The following is a 22,899-nucleotide window of genomic DNA, read 5'->3' as shown; positions in this document are numbered from 1 at the left end:
TCTGGAGCACAGTAAGCACTTAATTATTATTATTATTATCATTATTACTATCATTATCCACGCGACTGCCTTTTTAGCTGGAAGCACGAGGTTCTCTCTGGGAAGTCAGAAGTGTTGCTATAATACTTCCTATGGAGAGCCAAAAGCCCACACTTCAGCAGCCCTTTGGCTCCGACTAAGTCTTTTTACTAGAAGGCTATTGTTACAGGAAATAACTGTTCATTTTCCCCGCCTCTAGTCTGATGTCACAGTCTTCAAAAAAAGAGGATCTGCATTTGCAAATCAGAATAAAACCACCAGGCAGGGCAGCATGGTGCAGTGTGTATGCTTGGCTGGGTGTGTAAGTCTCGCGAGGGTGTGTGAGTCTCATGAGGGTGTTGGTAGAGTGTATTTGACTGGGGGTGCTTGAGGGACAGCTGGTGTTCAGGGTCGTGGCTGTGAGGAGTGTGAGAGGGTTTCTGAACACCCTCTGTTTGAGGGGTGGACAATGGAACGGCAGGCGTGGCTGACCAGGACGCCCTGGGAGCAGGAAATAACCTCCTCAGTGAGCACAGTGAGGCTGTGGTCTGGTGAGATGCCAGCGCTGGAGTGCTGTGGAGGAAGCTTCAGTTGTTTTTAACCTTTCATTTTTCAGGCTCTACCCTGAGAGGCCACCCTTGGTTGCTGGGAGCCCCTGTGCTGGGCCTTCTCTTCCTGTCATCTTCCAGAAACAACCTGCAGTCTGAGAGGTAGAAGGTAAGATCAGGAGCTGGCCAGCCAGAGCTCTAAGGCTGAAGACCCTACAGAGGCAGCAGAGGTGGGTGCCTCCACCCTCTGGACTGTGGTTTACAGCTTTGCTGCCTAAGGCCCTCCCTGGGGTGGACTGTGGGAGAGGGAAGCCCTGGTCCCCTGGTGAGTGGCACCTCACAGGACACTTTCAGGTCTGGGTCTGGGGTAGTCGCTATCTTCTTTTTCACCACACCTGTGGTCTCACCGGGGCTCGGTGAGGTGTGTATGTGTTGTTCAGTTGCTAAGTCATGTCCAATTCTTTGCATCCCCATGGACTATGGCATGCCAGGCTTCCTTGTCCTTCACTATCTCCCCGAGTTGGCTCCAACTCGTGTGTGCATGCATTTCTTTCTTTTTTTTTTTTTAAGTCCAATGTTGTTTATATGCATGCATTTCTTTCTCCACCTACTCTGTTTGCAACAAATCTTTTTGGGTTGGAGCTCTGGGATGCTGTATGCTCAACCTGTCCCCTAGAGGTGTCTCCAGGAGCATTTTCTGGGTATGGCTGGGCACCAGGGAACTGGAGAGCTGGGGAATGTGCCCACTCAGGGCCTCAGTCCTGGAACTGTAGGAGAGTGAGGGGAGCACAACCATGGATTTCTTGGTACCCACAGATGCCTCACTCCAGCCTGCATCCATCCATCCCACAGCCCAGGGGTCACAGGGCCCAAAAGGCAGCCTTGGTCCTGCTAAGTGCCTGTCTGGTGGCCCTTTGGGGCCTGGGGGAGCCACCAGACTACACTCTCAAGTGGTTGGTGCTCCACCTGGCCTCCCAGCAGATGGGACTGCTGATCAAGGGGATCTGCAGTCTAGCCGAGGAGCTGCGCCACGTCCACTCCAGGTGACTCCCTGAAGTACCTCCTGCCCCTCTCTGGCTGAGCTGGGCTGGGTCTGGAACTTGCATGTCACCTGCAGGTACCACGGCAGCTACTGGAGGGCTGTGCGGGCCTGCCTGTGCTCCTCCATGCGCTGCGGGGCCCTGCTGCTGCTGTCCTGCTATTTCTACTGCTCCCTCCCAAACATGGCTGGCCTGCCCTTCACTTGGATGCTTGCTCTCCTGGGCCTCTCACAGGCACTTAACATCCTCCTGGGCCTCCAGGTATCACACACAGGGAGGTGGAGAGTCTGGCCGGGTGGAGATGCGGCTATTGTGACCTGCTCTGAGCTCAGTACTGGGAGTGGGATCAGTTTAGAAGCTGATTCTTGGACTAGAGCCTAGAATGGTCTGGGTTCAGCAATGGCAGAGAAGGGAGCCAGTTGGCAGGGGGTTGGGAAATCTTGGGGGAGGAGCACTCTCGTTATCCTTCATGGAGGCCCTCCGGCCCCACCCTGCTGTCCACAGGGCCTGGCCCCAGCAGAGGTCTCTGCAATCTGTGAAAAAAGGAACTTCAACGTGGCTCATGGGCTGGCCTGGTCATATTATATTGGATACCTGCGGCTGATCCTGCCAGGTGGGCTGTCTTCTGTGCCCCCATTACAAGATAGACAGTAAGACGTGCAACCTTGTTTCCAGAAGTTACTATATTTTTCAAAGCATTTTCTTTTTCTTTCCCCAAGAGTTCTCAATTGCTATTTATTTTTCCAAAGCTTTATTTATTTATTGCTGTTGGGGTTATAATTGCTTTACAATGTTGTGTTAGTGTCTGCTGTACAATGAATTAAATCAGCTATGTGTATACATATATCCCCTCCCTCTTGGGCCTCCCTCCCACGCCACCCCTTCTACCCGTCGAGGTCATCACAGAACACAGAGTTGAGCTTCCTTCAAAGCATTTTCAGTCTAACAAACCATATGATTCCAAAAGTGATCTTATAGGCTTGAAAGCTATTACTATTATGCCTGGTTTGCAGGAAGAAATTCGGGGCTTAGATCCATTAAGGGACTTGTCCCAAGTCACCTATGGATTCTTGCAATAAATATTAGCTGCAAGCTGTATGCCCTTCATTTAGGTTCTCTTTTAATTCACATCCCCTGGAGAAGGGAAAGGCTACCCACTCCAGTATTCTGGCCTAGAGAATTCCATGGACTCTGTAGTCCATGGGGTCGCAAAGACTAGGACTTTCACTTTCACTTCTGTGAGGACAGGATAATCATCACCCCTGTTTTAGAGTTAAGAACATCAGAGATGTTCTGAGAGATAAAGTGACTTGTCCAAAGTCACACACCTTAGCTATGGGAGGAAGCAGGATTCGAACACAGGTCTGTCCAGAGCCTCGACCTTTGACTACCCCACTGGAAACTTACAAATCGCATCTCATTCTTCTGACTTGCTGGCCAGGGCTGTGGTTCTCCCCCATCTCATGGCTGCCTTTGCTAGACAGTAGGGCTTCGGCTAGAGGTCTGGCTCAGTGCACCTGGGGTTGCTGGGCATGGCAACTCCCAGGGCTCTGCCTGCCTCTCAGAGCCCTGAAAGCTGTAGTGGGAAGGAATGGGGCTAACAGAAATCTGGACAAAGGTCAAGTGAGGGGGAGAAAGGGGTGGTGGGAGTAGGTGAAGCATTATTGCCTAATGCTCTGCCTCTCCTGGCCCCCCAGGCAATGCCTGTGGGCTGGCCCCCCAGGGCTCTTGCACCCACACAGTGAGGGCAACAAGGGCCTGCATCTCTCTCCTGAGTTGGTTGGGAGACAAGAGTTAGTGGAAATGACTTCTTGGACCTCTCCACCCTAGGGTTCCGGGCCCGGATCCAAATTTACAATCAGTTCCACAACAACACGCTACAGGCTGCAGGGAGCCACCGGCTGCACATCCTCTTCCCGTTGGACTGTGGGGTGCCTGACGACCTGAGCGTGGTTGACCCCAACATTCGCTTCCTACACGAGCTACCCCAGCAGAGTGCCGACCGTGCTGGCATCAAGGGCCGGGTTTACACCAACAGCATCTATGAGCTTCTGGAAAATGGGCAGCGGGTGCGTGTGCAGGGAAGCAGGTGGCACTGGGAAGGGGTCGGGCCTATAGACTCAGAACTCCGAGCCCTGGCCAAGCCGTGATCAAAATTTACTGCCCTTCTCTGTGCCTCAGTTTCCCTGATCGGTCCCAGGGCTGGGCAAAATTAGGTTCTGAGTGATAATAATTAAGTAACATTTATTTATTTATTTATGACCATATCATGAGGCTTGTGAGATATTAGTTCTCTGACCAAGGACTGAACCCTAGCATGGAGTCCTCACCACTGGACCACCATGGAATTCCTAGTAACATTTATTGAGCACTTATTGCAAGCCAGATGCTCTTCCAGGTGCTTCATCCGACCACCTCATCGAATCCTCACCACCACTCTGTGGTTGTAGGGACTGTTATAACCCCTGCTTTGTAGAAGAGGACACTGAGACTCAGAGAACCAGGTGGAAGTGGACGATTTCACCCTGAGTATACCATGCTCTGGAACATAAAGCTGCCCAGATGAAGGTCGAGAGAATGTCTGAATGATTTCATGTAGGCTGTGGGGAACCCAAGCAGAGTTGAACCCAGAGTCCAGTCCCCGGACTTGACATCCAGCTGAAGTAGTTGAACGAGATGAAGGATCTGGGAAGGGTAAATTTAATGCAGTCCCTGGCCGTGATTTTAGGAGTAAGGTTCACAGGCAAAGGTCATGGACCCCATCAGGTAGCCATCTCCCAGACTCCACCCCTACAGATTGAGCAGTGGGGTCCAGAGTCTGTCTGCCTGGCCCCGGGCTGAGTCTTATTGTCCTTTTACCTCCTCCAGGCAGGCATCTGTGTCCTGGAATATGCCACCCCCTTGCAGACCCTGTTCGCCATGTCACAGGATGGCCGAGCTGGCTTTAGCCGAGAGGATCGGCTGGAACAGGCCAAACTCTTCTGCCGGACACTTGAAGACATCCTGGCAAATGCCCCTGAGTCTCAGAACAACTGCCGCCTCATTGTCTACCAGGGTAAGGGGGTGACAAGCTGAAGGACAGGAAGGGTTGGGGGCCTCAAGGGCCTCCCAGAGGGTCAGCAGGAGATAGGACAGTCTTCACCGTTCCTGAGCGGTCAGGGCATTCAAGCCCTGCCCCTGTCTCCCTTGGAGAAGGCCCTGTCTCCCCACCATGGGACACCCAATGGCTTTCTGAGGTCTTTGGCTATGGGTCCTGGGTGGAGCATGAAGGGGTGGCCCCAGGGGCCTCTTCATCTAGAGTACCAGAGGAAGCAGATAGCTCCCGGCCACCCATCAAGACACCAGGACTGCAGCCTCAGCAATGTCACTCCCTTGCTCTGTGACCTTAGGCAGGTCTCTGTCCCTTTCATCTCTAATATATCATCTCTAAAAGCAGGAGGGTAGAATTCTCTTGTCTCTAAAACCACTGCTGGCTCTAGGATTTCATGAAACTCCAGTCCCAATGGCTAGGGGTGGGGAGGAGGTGGCAGAGGGAAGGTTAGAGGAGACCCCCAGCAAGTCCTCTGGGTGTGCTGGAGTGGGCGTGTGTGAGGCCTTCACCCCCCTACACATTCCCCTCCTCATTCCAGAACCTGCAGAGGGAAGCAGCTTCTCCTTGTCACAGGAAATTCTCCAGCACCTTCGGCAGGAGGAAAGGGAGGTTACCATGGGTAGCATGGAGACCTCTGTGATACCCGCTTCCTCTGCACTGTCCCAAGAGCCCGAGCTCCTCATCAGTGGCATGGAAAAGCCTCTCCCGCTCCGCTCAGATGTCTTCTGAGGCCCCAGTCACCTTTCCTGAGGCCCCGGCCAACCCTGAGACTCTGAGAGGATTTCTTTCTTCAGCAGTTGGAGGCCTAGCAGAACCGTTTCCTCCCTCTCAGAGAAGGTCCTCAGACTTGACATTTCAAGATGAATCCTGTGACCTTGGGCAAGTTGTTTTACCTCTGTGAGCCTCAGTGTCCTCATCTATGAAATGGGATTATAATCATTGCCCTATCTACCTCACAGGGTAGTTATGAGTAGTATGGCTGTATGAGTTTTCTGCAAACTCTAAATGCCAGGTCAGGGGCTTCCCTGGTGGCCCAGTGGTTAAGAATCCATCTGCCAACGTCGAGGATGTGAGTTCGATCCCTGGTGTGGGAAGATTCCACATGCCTCAGAGCAGCTAAGCCTGTTCTGCACAACTACTGAGCCCGTGAGCCGCAACTACTGAGCACATGCGCCATGACTGCTGAAGGCCACGCCTAGAGCCTGTGCTCTGCGACGAGAGAAGCCACCGAATGAGAAGCCCATGCACTGCACTAAGAGTAGCCCCTGCTCACTGCAGCCAAAGCGTGCATGCAGCAACAAAGACCCAGCACAGCCAGAATAATAATAAATAAATGAAGAAATCCGTAAAAACTAAGAAATGTAAACTTATTACAAGGTAATATCTACTTATTATAAATAAGGTAAACTTCAGGGATCTTCCAGGTGTCCTCCATTGGATGCTCAGACCTACCCTCCACCTCTCCTCTGTCCTAGGATGGCGTCAACAGGCGCCCTCGCCCTCTGACTTCTGGTCACATTCAGACAGTGGGAAGCTGCAGTGAGAGAAGGGAGTGGAGGGGGGTGAGGCTGGGACATTTATTCCTCCACGTCCCTCCCAGGAGTTTCAAGGTCACTGTGGGCTCTCTTCATCTCTAGAACTAAAGGACCCTTTCAGTAACCCTGTCTATCTCCAGGTTTCATTAACTTGCTCCTTCCCAACCCTCTTCAGGCCTGACCATGGTACTGGCATCTCACTGATGCTCACCTGGAATTCTCCCTCTCACTTGTAGTTTCCTTATACCTGCCCTTTCTAAATAGTCCCCTTCAATTTGTATTAAAATTTTTTAAAATTACAAATTAAAAAAAAAATGTTTTGGCTGCATCATACAGCAGGTAGGATTTTAGTTCGCTGATCCAGGATTGAACCTGAGTCCCATACAGTGGAAGAACAGAGTCTTAACCACTGGACTAACAGGGAAGTCCTTAAGTAGTCCCCTTTCTAAACACTCTACAGGTTATTTATTTGAGTATGCCATCTTTTTCTGGCCAGACTCTGATACAGGTGGTTGCCCTTTATTATCGACAATGTCCAAATCTGCTTGCACACAGTTCCTTACACGCTTCCTCATACTAGCTCAGGGCTGTGGGGTAGTGGCCATCATTTCAGTGTAGACAGAGCCCACCAGTTAGGCTGAGGGCATAGAGCTGGGAAGCATCCCACTCACCTGCCTGTTCAATGCCCTGTCTTTAGTGGGTGGCTTGGGGGACAGGGAGGGACCTGAGCCAGCACAGAGATGCCATAAGGAGTAAACACAGCTGTGTCCTGGGCAAAGGGACTACTCAAAGAAGCAGGGGCCACTGAATAAATGTCCCCGGATGAGACTCCCCTGAATAAGGGGGAGGAGAGTTTGTGTGAGGTGATGGGATATACTCTGGAGACCTTGGACAACACAGCTGGCTACTCATCTGCCACATTTTGTGCCATCTTTGTTAGAACTGATCCACTGCGGCAACCACTGTGGGGGCAAAGTTGCCCCCATCTGGGAGGCCAGACAGCCTATTTCTGCCAGTTCCATCCATTCCACCCAAGACTTATTCCCTCTCTCCCATCTTTGTTTTTATCACAAATGCTCAATATGAATTTCTGAGTACAGCATTACTATGGAGAAAAACTCCACACAGACACACATTTATCAGAAGCAACCCACTGCTCCCAAGGATGCCAGAGCCAAGGGAGTGAAGGGGAAACAGTCCCTTCCCCTCCCCCGCTGTGCCAGCCATTCTGCCCCTGAGGATCCCCCAACATCACATCAGTCACTCCAATACCTAAAAATCAGCCCAACAAGATCTTTACCTACCCATCCAGCCCCCAACATGGTGCCCCGACTGTGAAGTCTGCCAGTCCCAGGTTCAAGGCCTGACTCTACCACTTCGTACCTGGGTCCTGCTGGGGTCTTGATATCCCCAAATGTAAACAGGGATAACAGTGGCTCCTCCTTCTCCTAAGGCTGTATGAGGAGTAAATATTATAATATCTGTAGGTCCACAAATGAGCCTGAAGCCCAGCACATAATGGGCCCACAAGAAGGAGCAACTATTAACATTATAGCTGCCTCTTACCAATCCCAGTGGAGGTCAGTCCTCTCGACACATTAGTCTCTGTTCCTCTTCATCTGTTGTTTCTCAGAGTCCTTGATTGTGCTGGGGTATCGCCAAGGGCAGTCTCCAAGGTTGACTTGTTGCACTCAGGTGTTCCCCAGAGTAAAGCACCCAGAAGTCCCTCCACAAATGTCTGTCTGCATGTTCTTGACTGCACAAGTCAAGTGAAGTTCAAGAGTGTCCAAGGAAGGGAAGCCTCTCCAGAGAGCCACTGAGAGGCTCAGCTCTGCCTTGCCTGCCTCCTGCATCTTCCCAACCTCCATGTTTCTCCCTCTGCAGGAACCTCCACTCCTTCCTTTCCCCAGATGACCTCCACAGAGCTCCTTTTCCTTTCCTGTTTTACTACCAACTGGAAGGTTCTGGATCTGGGAAATGTCCTGCGGTAAATTCTAGACTGGTTCCAACAGGCCAATGCACACAGAAAGTGGGAGGTAATGAAAGCCCCCCAATTTCCCCTACCCCATCCTGGGAAAGTGAGATAGAATCTTGCCCCAAGATGGTGGAGGTGATTCAAAAACAACTTGGGAATCTACAAGTGGGCTCCCCAGATGGCATCAGTGGTAAAGAACCCTCCTGCCAATGCAGGAGATGTAACAGATGCAGGTTCAATTCCTGGGTTGGGAAGATATCCTGAAGGAGGGCTTGGCAGCCTGCTCCAGTATTCGTGCCTGGAAAATCGCATGGACAGAGGAGCCTGGAGGGCTAGAGTCGATTGGGTTGCAAAGAGTTGAACATGACTGAAGCGACTTAGCGCACACACACGCAAGTGGTGCTTAGGGCTTTTAGGGCCCTTGGAAGTTTGCAAGGCCAGGGACCTGACAGCCAAAGCTCAGTTAGGGAAGGGCAGTGGATCTGCCTTTCTTTCCTGAGTCCCAGAGAAGGCATACCCCTAGGTTCTTTGACTTGGCTCTCTCTGGTTGCCCTCACAGGACCTGGTGGCTATAGGGACAGGGCCTCCACCAGGAACCTCTGACATCCTTACACAAGGGTGGGGTGGATGGTGGAATCTTCCCAGCTGAACTCACTTTGACACCAAAAGGGGAGATAAGGAGTGCAGGAGGGAGTAGGAATTCAGAGGAGGAGGTTCAGGGGTCTGGCGCTTCCTGAAGAGGAGGGGGTAGGTTTGTTAGGGTGGCTTTGGACACTGGGAATGCTCACAGCAGCATGTTTCTGGGCAGGGTGCTCAAGTTTCTTCTATTATTTTGGTCCTCACAGGGCTTCTTCTACAAATACTCTGCTGAGAGGGCAGCTCCAGGGAGTCCAGGTGTGCCCTTCTGAAGCTCTGAGGCCCAAGCCCCGGTTTGCTTTTGCCCTACTTCTCCGTCCAGGCTTCCCAGGTGGCTCAGTGTGTAAAGAACCCACCTGTAATTCAGGAGACATAGGCAGACTCGAGTTCATTCCCCAGGTTGGAAAGATCTCCTGGTGGAGGGCATGGCAACCCACTTCAGTATTCTTGCCTGGAGGATCCCATGGACAAAGGAGCCTAGTGGGTGATAGTCCATAGGGTCGCAAAGAGTCGACACAACTGAAGCAATTTAGCATGCACTACTCTGTCCAGTTTCTTGTTCTGACACAGCTGAGGCCAACTTTCCAGAGTCTCCCTCCTACAGAAACGTGACTTCATCGATGCTGAACCAGGGCCCATCTGGCACAGGGCAGGAGTCAGGGCCCAGAGGTTCCTGCTGGGCATCTGCGTGACTGTCCTGATGGCCCAGCATGCGCCAGCGGACGAGGTAGATGCCACCCTCTGGCTTTGGGGATGGTGGCTCTGTGGCAAGAGTGGCATGGCCTTTGTGTAGCCTTGGCCCAAAGTGGACCGCCACCACGATACAGACTGCCAGCAAGACAAAGACAGCGACGATGATGGTGAGCAGGGGCAGTCCGACCCCTGGACGAGGTTCCCAGGCCCCGCCCAGGACCTCCGGAAGCTGCTTCTGGGGCTCCTGCTCTGCTGAGCCATTGACAGTTGGAGAAAGCCACGGATGGTGGCCAGCCTGGGAGGAAAGCGATAGAGGGAGAGGGTAGTGACATGGGCATGTAGACACAGAGAAAGACCAAGCTAGAGAGAGATAGACACCCAAAGGGAACTGGGAGAGAGACAGAGGCAGAGAGACAGTAAGACATGGAGAAATAGAGATAGCAGAGACAGAAAAACATAGAGATAAACACACAGCAATAGATTGAAAGAAAGAGACAAGGGGATACAGAGAAAACGAGGAAGATACAAGGAAAGAGAGAGATAAAGAGATAGAAGTGAAGATAAATACAGAGAAACAGAAACAGAAGGGACAAAACAGAGATCAGGAGACAAAGTCATTCAGAAAGGGACAAAGAGAGGGGCTTTATTACAGCCTAGCATATGAAGTTTATCCTTCCTTCCCCCACCAAGTCCCCTCGCACTGATCTCTCTTCCCAGGTCTCCAGCAAAATTCTTAAATACATCTAATGTCTTGGGTCAGGAGTCCTAGCACATTTTGGACTGCTCTCCCATGTCTTGGCCAGGGGTCAGTGAGCAACTATTCCTTTCAGTCCCGGGAAAAGGGAGTCATTGTGTCCAGCTTCTTAGGTTCCCACTACTCCTCACCCACATGGTAGGAAGAAGGCTGGTACTCCAGGGGAGGGAGAGAGGAAGAGGAGGCATGAACCCCAGAGGCTTGGGGGAGGTAAGAGCTATACCTCACCCCACAATATCCACTTCCGGATCAAGTTGTGGTGGGCGCTGTAGGGTATGGAACACTCACCGAGGATTCCTGGTTCCATCCAAGATGGACTAAGGAGACCTCCTCCCAGCCTCTATCTCTTTCAGGGTCCCAGCATTCTTCTGCCTAAAGCTGGGGGTCATGATCCTTACCTCTGCCTGTCTCTACCCTGCTAAGTATTGGGTGATGATGGGGTTCACTATCAAGGTAGCAAATCTCCAAACCATAGGCCCCAGAGCTGGCAAGGTTATCACAGGCTCAGGAAGCTCTCCGCCTGGTCTTCCCTTCCCCAGCTGGACCATGAGGAGCAGCCCTTGGGGTGGAGACCATCCCCTAAATCTAAGCCTCAGCCTGACCATCCCCATGGGTAGGCGACTGGGGTCCAGGGAGGGCTGGCCAGGACAAACCCACTCCTTTTAGTTACTGAGTCCCATTGTCCACCCCACCCATCCCCAGCACCTGTCCTTTGGCATCTTTAAAGCTTAATACCTACCTCACCTCCCCTGCTTGAAAGTCTTTCACTCTCTAGGGCCCAGGCCACAGAGCTCCCAGGGTAGGGGGTGGGGAAGCAGTTCCGGATGTACAGGGGAAAAGAGAAGCATAGGCTGGTGCAGGACTTGGGGCCCTTGATTGGGGGAGTCTCACCAGCCTGGCAGAAGAGGGTGAGCTGAGAATCTACCTGATGCATTGTCCGGCTGTGCAAGGCTCTCTTGGGACTGGCGGCCAGCGGGGCACAGGAGAGCCGGTTGCCTCAGCTGGGTCCCTACCGGGAGCTGCCACGTCTATGGGGCTTACAGGGCACACACCCTCTGCGCACACACCCTCACCGCTCTCTCCCGCGCTTTCACTTCCTTGAACATCTGGACTACCCTGGGCCCAGCCCTCACCTCTGACAGTGCTTTGATCTTACTCCTAGGCCCCTCCTTTCACGTCCCCTGCCACCTTCAGGAGCTTGAGTCTGCCTGCTCATCCCTCCTCCACCGGATCCCAAACACTTGCCCTAACCCCGCCCCCCGCCCCCCAGCCTGCCGGCTCTACATCCCAACTGATTCCCTGAAGTCATTATCCTTTGATTTTTTTTTAAAGCAATTTCTCAAGCACACTGAAAAGTGCAGACTATAATATACTGAGTCTCTCTGGTCCAGTCACCAGTTCTGTTCATCTCAATAGTCTGTCGCGTTTATTTCAAAGAATTTTAAGAATGAAAACATTACAAATAGAAGCGTCACTCCCTACCTCTCCCCTCCTTCTCACTCTAGGGGTAATCATCTTGTTCAATTTGTTATTTATCGTTCCCATGCAAGGCATTCTTCTCTCTTTGTGCTTTTTCTTCATTGGTTTTTACAAGTATGAATTCTGTGATGTCTGTTTGCATTTGTCTATAACTTCAGTTGTGAATGTGAGTGCTTTAATGCTTCTGAGTTACAAAAAGTGCCCACTAATCTCGCCTGTCTCTGGAAACTTTTTTTTTTTTTAATGTATTTATTTGGCTGGGGCAGGTCTTAGTTGCACCATGTGGGATCTAGTTCCCCGACCGGGGATTGAACACAGACCCCCTGCACTGGGAGCATAGGGTCTTAGCCACTGGACCACCAGGGAAGTCCCCCTGGAAACAGTTTATAAAGGATAACTTTTGGTTCCCAGCTAACTCCATAGGACCAGCCATCCCTCAATCTGTTCCTCACTGTGCAGCCACCACCCTTTATTCTAGTCTGGAGACCAGGAGACCCCCTAGGAACCCCTCTCACCCTGTGATCTGATCCCAGAAGGTAAGCCTCCTGATTCCTGTCTCTCAGCCCAGCTGCTACACATGCTGACATTTAGGGACCCCACTCAACCTCCAAGCTCACTTAAGCTCTGGTCACTGGGTTTCTGACTTGACCTGCAGAGTGAGTGCAACTGGCTGGCTGGATGCTAAGGACGGGGTGCTGCTGGAGCACAGGGAACACCTGACTCCAACACGAGGGGAGGGCTGAGGGAGGGATGCTTAGAACGTGGTCCTTTAGTTTTTCTATGCAGAATAACAAGAATGTTTTAATGCCTCCCTAAAGATGCAAGGAGTCCCAGCTGGATCTGGAGCCCTGAGGAGGGAGAGGTGTGTAGAGGATTCAGAGTCTACAGAGGGTGGGTGGCCGAGCTTTAGGGCTCAGTGAGACAGAGTGATACTCCAAGAAAACCTCCAGGTGGTGTGTGGGGGGACAGATGGCCCCCTGCAGAGGAGAAGAGACGGGGTGCGGGGCCAGGTCGCCATCACTGTCTTTTGTGCCCAGGTCCTGGTGGAGACCACGTGGCCCTAGCCAAGGCCACGAGGAGCCTGGGCGCAGGCGCTGCTGTTTCGGCCTTACATCCTCAGCTGAGCTGCCTGACTGAGCAGGGCCCCTGGAGCCAGTCCCAATCTGTTTCCTTCTATTCTTTGACAGGAAGCTCCTGGAGAGCCGGCCCCCACCTCCACCCCGCCCCAGCAGTCCCTCTCTCTTTTCCACTATGGACAGAGCTTCCACTCAGAGGCTGCCTGCAGATCCAGCTGACATGGGGAGCATCGGAGAAACGCAGCTGCGCTGGGCCATCCTGGGCTTCCTGCTGCTCCAAGGTAAGAGGCACCCACCACCGTCCTCCAGCAGTTCCTCTCCAGTGGCCAGCACTTCTGGGCGCCTGTCCCTCCTTTGGGACACGCACAGCACGCAGGCTCTCCATCTAAGACTTCACTTTCCTGGAGGGAAATTCCAGAGCCTTGTTATGAAGGGGATCACTTGCCTGGGGAGCTGGTCATTCCCAGGCAGCAGTAAAATAGAGATATTCTTAGATGCTTTGGTGGGAAACTTTCCAGGGAGAACTGGGCCCCCCAAAGAGCCTGGTCCCCTGAAATGTGGGAAGTGATTGTCTTGGTGTGAGGTTCAAGCTGGAAAGCTCCTTGCAGGCTGTCCCAGCACAAAATGGTCTGTACCTTGGGCTTCACAGGTGATCTTTTTTCTTCTTCCATATGAGGAATAACAACCTAGGATATCCAATTATTGACTTTACAGTCAAATCACAGCAATGAGGACTCAGGTTAGATACAAAGAACTATTTGCCCAAGAAGCTGTACACATTTCATCTAGGGGGCCAGATGAAATCATCCCCGAAAGAAATGACTTGGGAACAATACATCTCAGGGCTCTGGTAGCTTATGACTTGTGAGGTAGCTCATAAGGGGTCTTCTAATTAGGGAGCAGTTGCTGGGAATCATGAGAAATCCAGGAGATTCTGACTCACAGGGCAGAAACTTCCCTTTGGTCATCCCCTCCCCACCCCCACTCCACCCTCCATAAGCCCTCCGCTGAGGATTTAGGAGCATGTGCTCAAAGCAGTAGAAGGAAGTTCCAGAGTATTTGGACGGGGAGGGGAGGGAGGATGGTTTTTTCTTGGTGGTGGGTGAGAGGGCCTGGGTACTCCAACAGTCTGTCTCCTGGAGAGGTCAGACATATCTCTGAAAGCCCGAAGACTGAGTGTACAACTCCGATCATCCCAATCCTATGCCTGCCGACCCCCTCCCAGGAGGACAGAGTCACTCACTTGACCTGAGGCTCTGGGACTCGGTGGTTGTAGAAACTGCAGAAATGGCAGAGGAGGAAATGAAAAAATGAGACTCATGAGGGGACATTTTCACAAACCTAGGCTTCTCCCAGCTTCCCCACCTGCCATCCTGCCCCAGGCAAGCACCAGGGCTGGGAATGTCCTTAGTTTTTCTACCTGAACCATGAGCACCTCTGACTATCCTAACTGCTCCTCCCAGGATCTCAGAGCGCTCACTGTTGTCTTCTTTGTTGGAGTGGAGATTCTTTCGAGGATATTCAGGCTCACAGAGAGACTTGACTATGGAGACACAGATTCAGGGCAGACTTGAAACTTAGAGGATTGAAGAGAAGGGGCAAAAATTGAAATGTCCATAATTTCTTGACCATGAGCTGTCAGGAACTGTGTTAAGTGCTTTGTGTGCATTTTCTTACCCTCACAGCCACTTGTGGGCTACTAAAATCACTTGCATTTTAAAGAAGAGAAAACTGAGGCCCAGGTCAGACGGTAAGTGACAGAATCAGGCCTTGAACCCAAGACCGTCAGTCTACAAAATCCATGATTTTAACTACTTAACTATGCTGCTGAGGAACATAGTGTGGTGGTGGTAAAGACAGACAGGAGAGAAGCTAGAAGGGAATGAAGCAGGTAGGGATAAGGGAGAGGACACAAGAAAATAAGAAATCCTTGTGGTCAGTGTTCTTCCAGTTCTGCATGCCCAGTGGTCTGAGGCACCTGGGCCTGTAGGAACACAAGCTCCCCAAGTCCCTCCTCTCCTCGATGAGGAATCCACTGTTGACACAGTGTTCCGGTTGGGGGAGGGGAGATGGGAGACAAAGAGAGAGCAGGCATCTGCTAGTTGGGGCTTGTGACTTTGAAACTCCTAACTAGTTTTGCTTCTAGAAAAGTTCAAGAAAGCAGTGAACTGTGCCTTCCCACTAAAAACCAAAGTTGTAACTTTCTAGAACTAAGATGGTACCTTAGATATGCTTGATCAATAACTGACAGATTGATCTATCTAACATATGTCTATCAATTACTGATAGACATGCGTCAGATTGAAAGTATTTGCCCAGGGTCAGCTGGGAAGAGTTCTCTTTAGGCTGGGGCACCTAGAAGCTTTAGCTCCCCGCTTGACACCCCCACCCAAGGAGGGAATGGGGCTATGAGAGATGGTGACCTGGAAAAACATGGCCCAGGCTTTGGGCAAGCTTGGGCTTGGAAGCAATTAATTCCTCTCCATCTGAGTGATAGCTTCACAGAGAAAGGCAGTGGTTAAAGAAAATAAACAGACCAGCAGGCTGCCCCAGGCTGGGCGGGCCCCTGGCCCTTAGCTGCCTCTGTTCACCTGGGCCCCAGGGCTTCCAGGCCTGGTGCTTCCCTGTTGACTAGGGGCTGAGGGAGCAAGAGGCCAGGCCAGCGGCTGCACTCCCTGCCCAGCCAGTGGAGGACGGGAACCCAGCTGGGCGGCTCCACTTCCCTACAATGTTTTCCTTTCACATTGTTCACAGGTTTCAGGAATGATTTCATTGTGGAAAATGAGCAAAGAGGTCCCCCACACACAGGGGACACATGTATGGGCACACCAGCACACACACACACCAGGACCTCTGCGTGGAGGCCCACAGGCACACACATGTACGTAACACAAAAGGGAACGAGGGCTTGTGACCCGGGCCTCCTGATAATTGCCTCCTCCCTGGGTTTGGCTAACAGTGACCATTTCCAAAGTAGCCTCTACCTGTTCGAGTACACTGGTTGCTCGTTCTAGAATTTCCCTGCCTCCAGTGTGTACCTCCGAACTTGCTTCCTGTGTAGGCCCCCACCTCCAGCTGGAGGGACAGAGAGACAGCCCAGACACCAAGCCCAGCCCCTAACTCCATCTTATCCACATCTTTTCATCCCCTTCCCTTGGGGCAAGGCCAGGATGACAGCATTCACAGAAAAGGAATGGCTCGGCACCACTGTAGGGAGAGCTACAGTGAGAGGCCTGAGTTCTGGGTCTCTGTCTAGACGTGTCCTGTCACTGGCCCTCTGTCCTCGGACATACTGCTAATTTGAAACAACCTTCCCCTGGACTCGTGTCAGGTTTGTATGTAACCCATGTGGGGTTGAAGAGGCCGGAAAGGACTTTGGGACACTGAACTGTGAAGTGGTGGTGGCAGAGCGACTGAGTCATAAAGGAAGCCAGCGCCACGAGCTGCAGTCACATCCGCTAGCCCTCTGCCGGGGAGTCTGCCTTCTAGCACAGGGGGCTGGAAGCCAAAAGGCCTGGGTTCTTCTCCAGGGTGCACACTGGGCAGAAATCTCACCAAGCTAGTCTGTATGTTCGCCTTTCTCTTGCCGGCTGCAGCTTCCAGCTCACAGGGCCTACTCCATCATTCAGGGCTGGGTGCTTAGGAAGGAAGAGCTCCAGGCTCGTTCTGCAGTAATCTCTCACATGCCTTGAGAGCGGAGAGAGATGGATGATTTGGTGGTGGGTGGGGTTGGGAGAAAAGTCTAGAAAACACCAGCTTAGTGAAGAAGAGAGGGAGACAGAGCAGTCAGAGGCAGTGGACCCTCAGTCTCAGATGATCTGTTTCAGGAGCCTTCACCAGTCAAAGTTCAACCACACAGCCAACTTCCCCTGAAACAAGTGAGTGTGGCTGCTGAGTAGCCAAGCCCTACCCCTTGCCCTCTCCCCAGCCCTTTAGACTTGCTTGGAGCCCAAGGGTTCTTGGATGGGCTAGGGAGCGTGGTGGCATCACCAAACCTGCCCAGCCTCCAACTGCCCTCTGCCTATATTTGCAGGTCCTTCCACAGAGACCAACAGCTTAAGCCCTCTGACCAGCACCTGGATCACAGGTACCCCGCTGCTCAGGTTATAGATGCCATCCAGAGAGGGTCCAACAATGAGGCAGACACAGAGTCTGCTCTAAAGGACAATACAGAGTAGTAGGGGACAAGGCAAGTAAATAGGACCTCACATTGATAGTTAGGAGGCGGGGAGGGCCGTGATGGGCATAAGCCAAAGGTGCTATGGGAACCCAGGCAGTATCAACCACTTCAGATATAGGGCCAGACATCCCAGACTGAGTGGTCTCTGAAGCTGAGGCCCAAAAAGAAGTCAGTCAGATGGAGGCTGTGGGTTGGAGGGTGGTAGGGCATACTGTAGGCAGAGGGCACTGTGAAGGTAAAGGCCTAGAGGAACTTAAGGCAGGTTTGGGACTAAAGAGCCTCCCTGGCCACATGTTGGCTGAGGCCCTAAGCAGGCCACACGCGCTTCCTAATCTGCAGCAGCATCAGAGACGCCCTCACAGTTCTCCACAGAAGCCGGGACTCTGAGTTCAAGCACCGTGGCTGATCACTTGCCGTCCTCTCCGGGACTGACTTGGTCCCAGTCAGAGAAACACATATCAGGACTCAGTGAGTACCTGGGGCCGGGGGTGGAAAAACACTGGGTCATATCTGACTGGGTTCCTTCTTCCTCATTCAGGAGGCCCAGGGTCCTGCCCCACAGTGAGGGTTCACACCAGGATCCACACCAGTGGTACCCTGCTTTGGGAGACAACTAAAGCAGCCTGGGGCTGAGGGTGGGGAGAATGGAGCTAGGAATGGGTCACAGTGAAGGTAAAAGGAGCCTGGACTCAGAATTGATAAAGACATAGATGGGATAAGTTGGGGGGGAGAGGGGGTAAGAAAATACAAAATGATGGAAAGGAAGGCATAAAAGTTTGGGGAAGGGCTACACGCTTCTCAGGGCAGGCTGGCCTTCACCCAGCAGTATGGGAGAAAACCAGGAGTGGGTGGGTGCCTTCCATCTGAGCCCTGTTTTATGTGCAGGCGCTGATGTTCCGAGCAGTGGCAGGAGCAGCAACAGCATGAGCGGAGGTATGTCCTGTCTGTGCTCACAGAGCAGAGTGCCCTGACCCTTTCTCTTGTCCCAGCCCTCTGCTCTTCGACTCTTTTTATACTTCCCACCTTATTTGGTGGGGCAGGGGGTGAGGATAAGGAAGTGGAATTGTGGAATTGCAATCAGGCCTGCAGTAAATGTGTTGAAGCTGGGCAGAGACGGGCAACCATGCTGCATTATAAGAGCATCAGAAACTTGTGTCCATTAACTGGCAGCCTGACTTGTTAGGTCAGTGCCAGGGGACAAACATCCAGTGCTCGGGGACAAACATCCAGTGTCCTTCCTTCCTCCCAGTTCAACATTTGGCAAAACACAGATGGCTCCCCGTGTTTTGTTTTAGGAGCCCAGTCTGGCTCCCTATCTCTGCAGCCCTCCTCTGGGCCCCATGGGTGTGGTGGGAAGAGCATAATGAGGGGAAGCATCCTGAACTTTCTGAAGTCCTCTGGAACTAGGAACATGAGCAACCAGCAGTGCTCTTCCCGTGATCTCACGTCTCCCAGATTTGAAGGGTGGGAGGGTGTCTTTTGTGGGAGTTCTCTCCTCAGTCCTCTATTTGGGGGAAGTGCAAGGGGACTGGCTTTCTCATGGAGGCTTAGTCAGTCCCTCCACTGATTCCCCCATCCGTCTCTGCTCCTTTCTAGACACCTCTCACAATGATACTTCCACATCACCTAACATGAGTTTTAGGATGACAGCAGACTCCACAGTCCCACCCAGCCCCACGTCAGAGACGGTGCTCACTGTGGCTGCATTTGGTGAGAGGGAGAAGGTGGGGAGTGGCGGGTGGGAGGCTCATGCCTGAACTGACTTGAACTCTGGGTCTGGGAACACAAGTTCAAATCTTGCCCATTTGTTTCAGGAGGGTTGACAGATGAGGAAGATGCTGGTGGGGAAGGAGCCTCCACTGGTCCTCCACTCAGCTCTTTTGGACTCTGCTGGACTCCATGTTCTTAAGAGAGGATGGGGTGGGCTGTGGAGGTCACTTTGGCCAGAGATACAGGCTGAGAGCGCATTCATTTGGGAGTGAAGGGGAATTCACTTTGCTCCCAGAACCTGTATAAACAGCACTCAGCTGGGAAGGGAATTTGGACTCCTGTTGCCCTCTTTTGTCCCTTCCTCTGCCTTTTCCTCACCCCATTCTTCTCCCTGTTCAGGTGTTATCAGCTTCATTGCCATCCTAGTGGTTGTGGTGATTGTCCTGGTCAGTGTGGTCAGTCTAAGGTTTAAGTGTCAGAAGAACAAGGAGTCTGAAGGTACATGCCCTGACCCTCAGGGACCCCTTTGCCTCTCTTTGATGAGGGACCTAGGACTGGGACCTACGACTGTTTTAGGACTGGGCTCCTAAAACAGCCAGACTCTAGGCCTGATAGCCAGACTCTAGGCCTGACACCCAGCCCAACATTGAGGGAAGGAACAGCATGCAGGGGAAATGAGAAATGGGGGGGGGGGTCCACTTAGGTGGGCTTTGAAGGGCCAACTGGGCTCCTGAGTTACAGCCTGTGGCCTCCAACCTGTGCCTTTGGGTTTTTACAGATCCCCAGAAACCTGGGAGTTCAGGGCTCTCTGAAAGGTAAGACTATTAGAAGTGCAAGCAAGGAATCATCTACTGACCTCTTACTCCTCCACTCCAAGAGGGAACCAATGCTTTCTGCTTCTTACACACACATACACACACCCACACCCACACCCACACCCACACCCACACACAGAGTCCTGACAGCCTCACTGAGGCCTGGGCTGGGGGCGGACAGGATAGGGGTGGAACTGAAAGGAAACAGTCAGGTGAGAGGAGATGGACTTTACCCCCAAGGCTAAGCCTATATTAACCTCTTCATGAAAAGCGAAAAGACTCAGATTCTAATATACTCCTTAAACAGAGGGTACGTACTTAAGGAACCACTTTCTGAATACCTTGTATCTGTCAAGCACCATCTTAGGTATTTTGTAATACCGGGAGTTGGTGATGGACAGGGAGGCCTGGCGTGCTGCGATTCATGGGGTCGCAAAGAGTCGGACATGACTGAGCGACTGAACTGAACTGAATATTATCTCAAGTCCTTAGAGTTCTTCAAGGCAGATATTTCTGCATTTTACACATTAAAAAAATAAGACTTAGGAGAAGTTGTGGCGCTAGAGGTGAAGAACCTGCCTATCAATGCAGGAGACATGAAAGACGTGGGTTTGATCCCTGAGTCGGAAGATCCCCTGGAGGAGGAAATGGCAACCCACTCCAGCAATTTCGCCTGGAGAATCCCATGAACAGAGGAGCCTAGTGGGCTACACTCCATAGGGTCACAAAGAGTCAGATACGACTGAAGCAACTTAGCATGCAGGAGAGGTTTTAATTTGGTCCAGGTCACACAAGTAGTAGGTAATAAAACTAAGATTTAAACACAAGTCTTTTGGGTTTCAAAGCATATACTCATTTGATGACAGTCTATCACCAAAATAAAGGCTTCTCAAAACAAAGGTCTAAGTTTCAACACGCCCCCTCAACAATTCCTTGATCCCCAATGCCCTGCGGCTCCTTCTCTCTAAAACCCATGTTCCCTTCCTTCCCCAGCGGTTCCACAGCCAATGGAGAGAAAGAGAGCATCACTCTTATCTCGATGAAGAACATCAACATGAATAACAGCAAAGGATGCCCCTCAGCAGAGAAGGTGCATTTTTTCCCTGGTTCCTTCCTTCTCCTTCCTCCTCCTTTCAGGCTCTATTTCCTTAACCAGAAAGGAGATACTCTCGAAGGCCCAGATTCTTCTTTCTTTACCCAACGATGGCTAATAACTTCACCCATCCTCATCGTGTATTTATTTTGCAGGTTCTTTAAAAGCAACCTTGGGTCTCAATGGATCTGATGATGATGCAACTGCCCTGTGACTGTAAGGAAGAAGGTGATGGAATCAGTAGAGGCAATGAACCAGATATAAATTATTGTTTCCCATTTACTTCCAGATTGAAAGGACCCTAGCATCCCTCCAGATCTGAGAGGGAGCTGCCAGTATGAGAGACACTTTCCCATGTGGACAGTCAGCCTAGAAACACAGCCTGCTCCTCCCTGCCATTTCGAAGTTACAGGAAGGAGGAGTCTACAGAGCCAGAGCAAGGAAAATGACAAAGTGAACTGATCCTTTTTCCTTGGCATTAAAGTTATTTTCTGACCTGCAGTCTAATTTCTTTTAAGGCCTATGCTCCCATGAGTATTTCTTAGTGTTTTAGCAGTTCTGGGGCCTCCTTTTGGAGGTAAGGCATGTGCACAAGTTTCTACCCCTGTGGGGAGCTCTCAGAAACTTGGGAAGTGGAGAAAATGTTTTATTAGGCCTGCGTTGTTTTACTTGATTTATTAAGTAGTGATAAGGACTAACCACTCCAATAGAAGGGAGAGAAAAGGAGCTATAAACAGTGACCAGCTGTCACCAGCTGGTCTGCAGAGTGAGAACATGAGCAGTACAACACATTTTGATTCAGACACTCGGGTGACAAGAGCTGAATAACATAAAGGCAAGTGTCCTCTGCCTGCTCCAGGTAGACGTGATTCACTTTCATCCTACCGGTGGGAATAGCACTGGGAAGGATAGATCTATGACTTCATAAACCTAAATCTACCCTCTTTGCCCCTCACAGCGATGATTTCTGTGTCTGAGAAACAGAATGAAGGTTCACAAACACAGTAAAGTCATTTAAAGAGAATGAGAAAAAGAAAGTCATCTGTACTCTTAGTAATCTCTACCAGGACACTGGTTTGGAAGTGAATCTTGGTTGGGGAGAGCCAATGGAAGAGTCATCTGGGTATGTCTGCAGGGAGCACCATAAGCATCTGGTTGATGGCAGTTTAGAACACAAGAAAATACAAATCAGCCATTCTGAAGCAACCATATGCTATTTTCTTCTGGATTTAGACTCTATGAAGTAACAGGAGAGAGAAAGCTTAGAACAGAAAGTTTCACTCTACTTGTCTCAATGAAACTATTAAAGTGGTCTGAAGAAAACAACTGGATTGTAAAATCCTCTAGGGCAGGGCCTATAACCTGCTCATGTCTGTAGCTTCTATGCGGTACATGCCCAGTACATCAGAGGTCATGAAAACTGGCTTGTGAGTGCAGAGAATCTAGTCAAAAGGCTGGGCTCTGCTGCAGACTTGCAGTTTGATTTGGGTGAAACCACTTCTATCTCTGAAACTATTTTCTTACTTTTAAAGTGAGGTAGGTAGACTACTTGGTCTTCCCTATCTTTTTTAGTTCTTATAGTCTACATTTGGTAAACTCAAAATATAAGAGAAAATGAACACAATATTTTGAGGAGAGATCTCTGGGTGGGAGCCAGAGACAAGTATTGGGTGACTCTGGGACTTAGATTTTCCTATGTGTTAGTGTGCATCAGTGTGGAAGAATGATCCTGGCCTAGCCCTGTCTATCTCATAGGCTACTTGGTAGGTAAAATGGAATAGTAAATGTGAAGACACTAGGAAAGTAAAAGGGCTAGCTGGCAACTGCAGCAAATAATGTGGAGTACCACTACCCAGGTCTCACTTCAGGATCAAGTCTCTTGACCTTAAACTGCTGGGAGTATTGACTGCTGAGGGCTCATAGCTGACTTATGACCAGTCGATGGGGGTGGAGGTAGGGGTGAAGACCTGGACTCCTTATATCAATTTCTCCCTCTGCTTAATCCTGCTTCCCTTATAACTCACAACTTAATGTTAGGAACACTCAACAATAAACTTTTAGCATGCAAGTCTCAGAGACTCTATTTCCTAGAGTACCCAACATGTGACAGCAATTCTATAGCATTTAAAAAATGATTGATATATTTCATTTAAGTCACAATGCAAAAAACATATGACTTCCTAGCCAGTTCCAGTACAAAAATCCATTCACTGGGATAGAACTCTCCAGGTGACCTAACAATGTCTAGAAGTACTG

General features: G+C 51.0%; 2 protein-coding genes and 1 long non-coding RNA gene across 24 annotated transcripts; 2 read left to right on the top strand and 1 right to left on the bottom strand.

Annotated features, from left to right (window-relative positions):
* The first annotated feature begins 241 nt into the window (after positions 1-241).
* Positions 242-9,703, top strand: STING1 (stimulator of interferon response cGAMP interactor 1). 18 transcript variants are annotated; one of them, XM_069592223.1, is made up of 9 exons: positions 303-544; positions 635-735; positions 1,383-1,609; positions 1,684-1,867; positions 2,111-2,219; positions 3,437-3,675; positions 4,475-4,661; positions 8,117-8,268; positions 9,053-9,703. In XM_069592223.1, the coding sequence occupies exons 3-8, from the start codon at positions 1,383-1,385 to the stop codon at positions 8,221-8,223; spliced, it is 1,053 nt and encodes a 350-aa protein (XP_069448324.1). In that variant the 5' UTR covers positions 303-544; positions 635-735; the 3' UTR covers positions 8,224-8,268; positions 9,053-9,703. The 18 variants fall into 18 exon arrangements, with proteins under 18 accessions (XP_069448331.1, XP_069448320.1, XP_069448321.1 ...); XM_069592230.1 differs by lacking the exons at positions 8,117-8,268; positions 9,053-9,703 and adding an exon at positions 5,236-6,057 and having other exon boundaries at positions 242-336; positions 1,419-1,609; XM_069592219.1 differs by lacking the exons at positions 8,117-8,268; positions 9,053-9,703 and adding an exon at positions 5,236-6,057 and having other exon boundaries at positions 248-340.
* Positions 6,018-8,566, bottom strand: LOC138441361 (uncharacterized). The gene is made up of 2 exons (XR_011257324.1): positions 7,799-8,566; positions 6,018-6,231 (listed from the first exon to the last, which is right to left on the bottom strand). It is a non-coding gene; the product is annotated as an uncharacterized lncRNA (long non-coding RNA).
* Positions 9,260-21,138, top strand: ECSCR (endothelial cell surface expressed chemotaxis and apoptosis regulator). Of its 5 annotated transcripts, XM_069592237.1 has the most exons (12): positions 9,260-9,703; positions 12,588-12,631; positions 12,957-13,126; positions 16,673-16,723; positions 16,879-16,932; positions 17,365-17,493; positions 17,911-17,958; positions 18,622-18,735; positions 19,135-19,233; positions 19,514-19,550; positions 20,544-20,640; positions 20,933-21,138. In XM_069592237.1, the coding sequence occupies exons 1-12, from the start codon at positions 9,575-9,577 to the stop codon at positions 20,963-20,965; spliced, it is 1,005 nt and encodes a 334-aa protein (XP_069448338.1). In that variant the 5' UTR covers positions 9,260-9,574; the 3' UTR covers positions 20,966-21,138. The 5 variants fall into 5 exon arrangements, with proteins under 5 accessions (XP_069448338.1, XP_069448340.1, XP_069448339.1 ...); XM_069592239.1 differs by lacking the exon at positions 12,588-12,631 and having other exon boundaries at positions 9,616-9,703; positions 20,799-21,138; XM_069592238.1 differs by lacking the exons at positions 9,260-9,703; positions 12,588-12,631 and having other exon boundaries at positions 12,921-13,126; positions 20,799-21,138.
* The last annotated feature ends 1,761 nt before the right edge of the window (positions 21,139-22,899 follow it).

Source organism: Ovis canadensis, chromosome 5 (genome assembly GCF_042477335.2).
Source record: "Ovis canadensis isolate MfBH-ARS-UI-01 breed Bighorn chromosome 5, ARS-UI_OviCan_v2, whole genome shotgun sequence".
NCBI lineage: Eukaryota > Metazoa > Chordata > Mammalia > Artiodactyla > Bovidae > Ovis > Ovis canadensis.
Note: the sequence above shows the minus strand (reverse complement) of the source record. Positions and strands in the feature narration are given on the sequence as shown.

Bases quoted from the DNA above. Each gene is read 5' to 3' on its own strand.
- STING1 (XM_069592216.1), top strand. From the start codon at position 1,017: ATGTCCAATTCTTTGCATCCCCATGGACTATGGCATGCCAGGCTTCCT. The intron at 1,868-2,110 runs GTATCACACACA...TGCTGTCCACAG, and splicing joins ACATCCTCCTGGGCCTCCAG to GGCCTGGCCCCAGCAGAGGT. The intron at 2,220-3,436 runs GTGGGCTGTCTT...TCTCCACCCTAG, and splicing joins CCTGCGGCTGATCCTGCCAG to GGTTCCGGGCCCGGATCCAA.
- ECSCR (XM_069592237.1), top strand. From the start codon at position 9,575: ATGCCACCCTCTGGCTTTGGGGATGGTGGCTCTGTGGCAAGAGTGGCA. The intron at 12,632-12,956 runs GTGTGTAGAGGA...ATTCTTTGACAG, and splicing joins GGAGCCCTGAGGAGGGAGAG to GAAGCTCCTGGAGAGCCGGC. The intron at 17,494-17,910 runs GTGAGTACCTGG...TTTTATGTGCAG, and splicing joins GAAACACATATCAGGACTCA to GCGCTGATGTTCCGAGCAGT.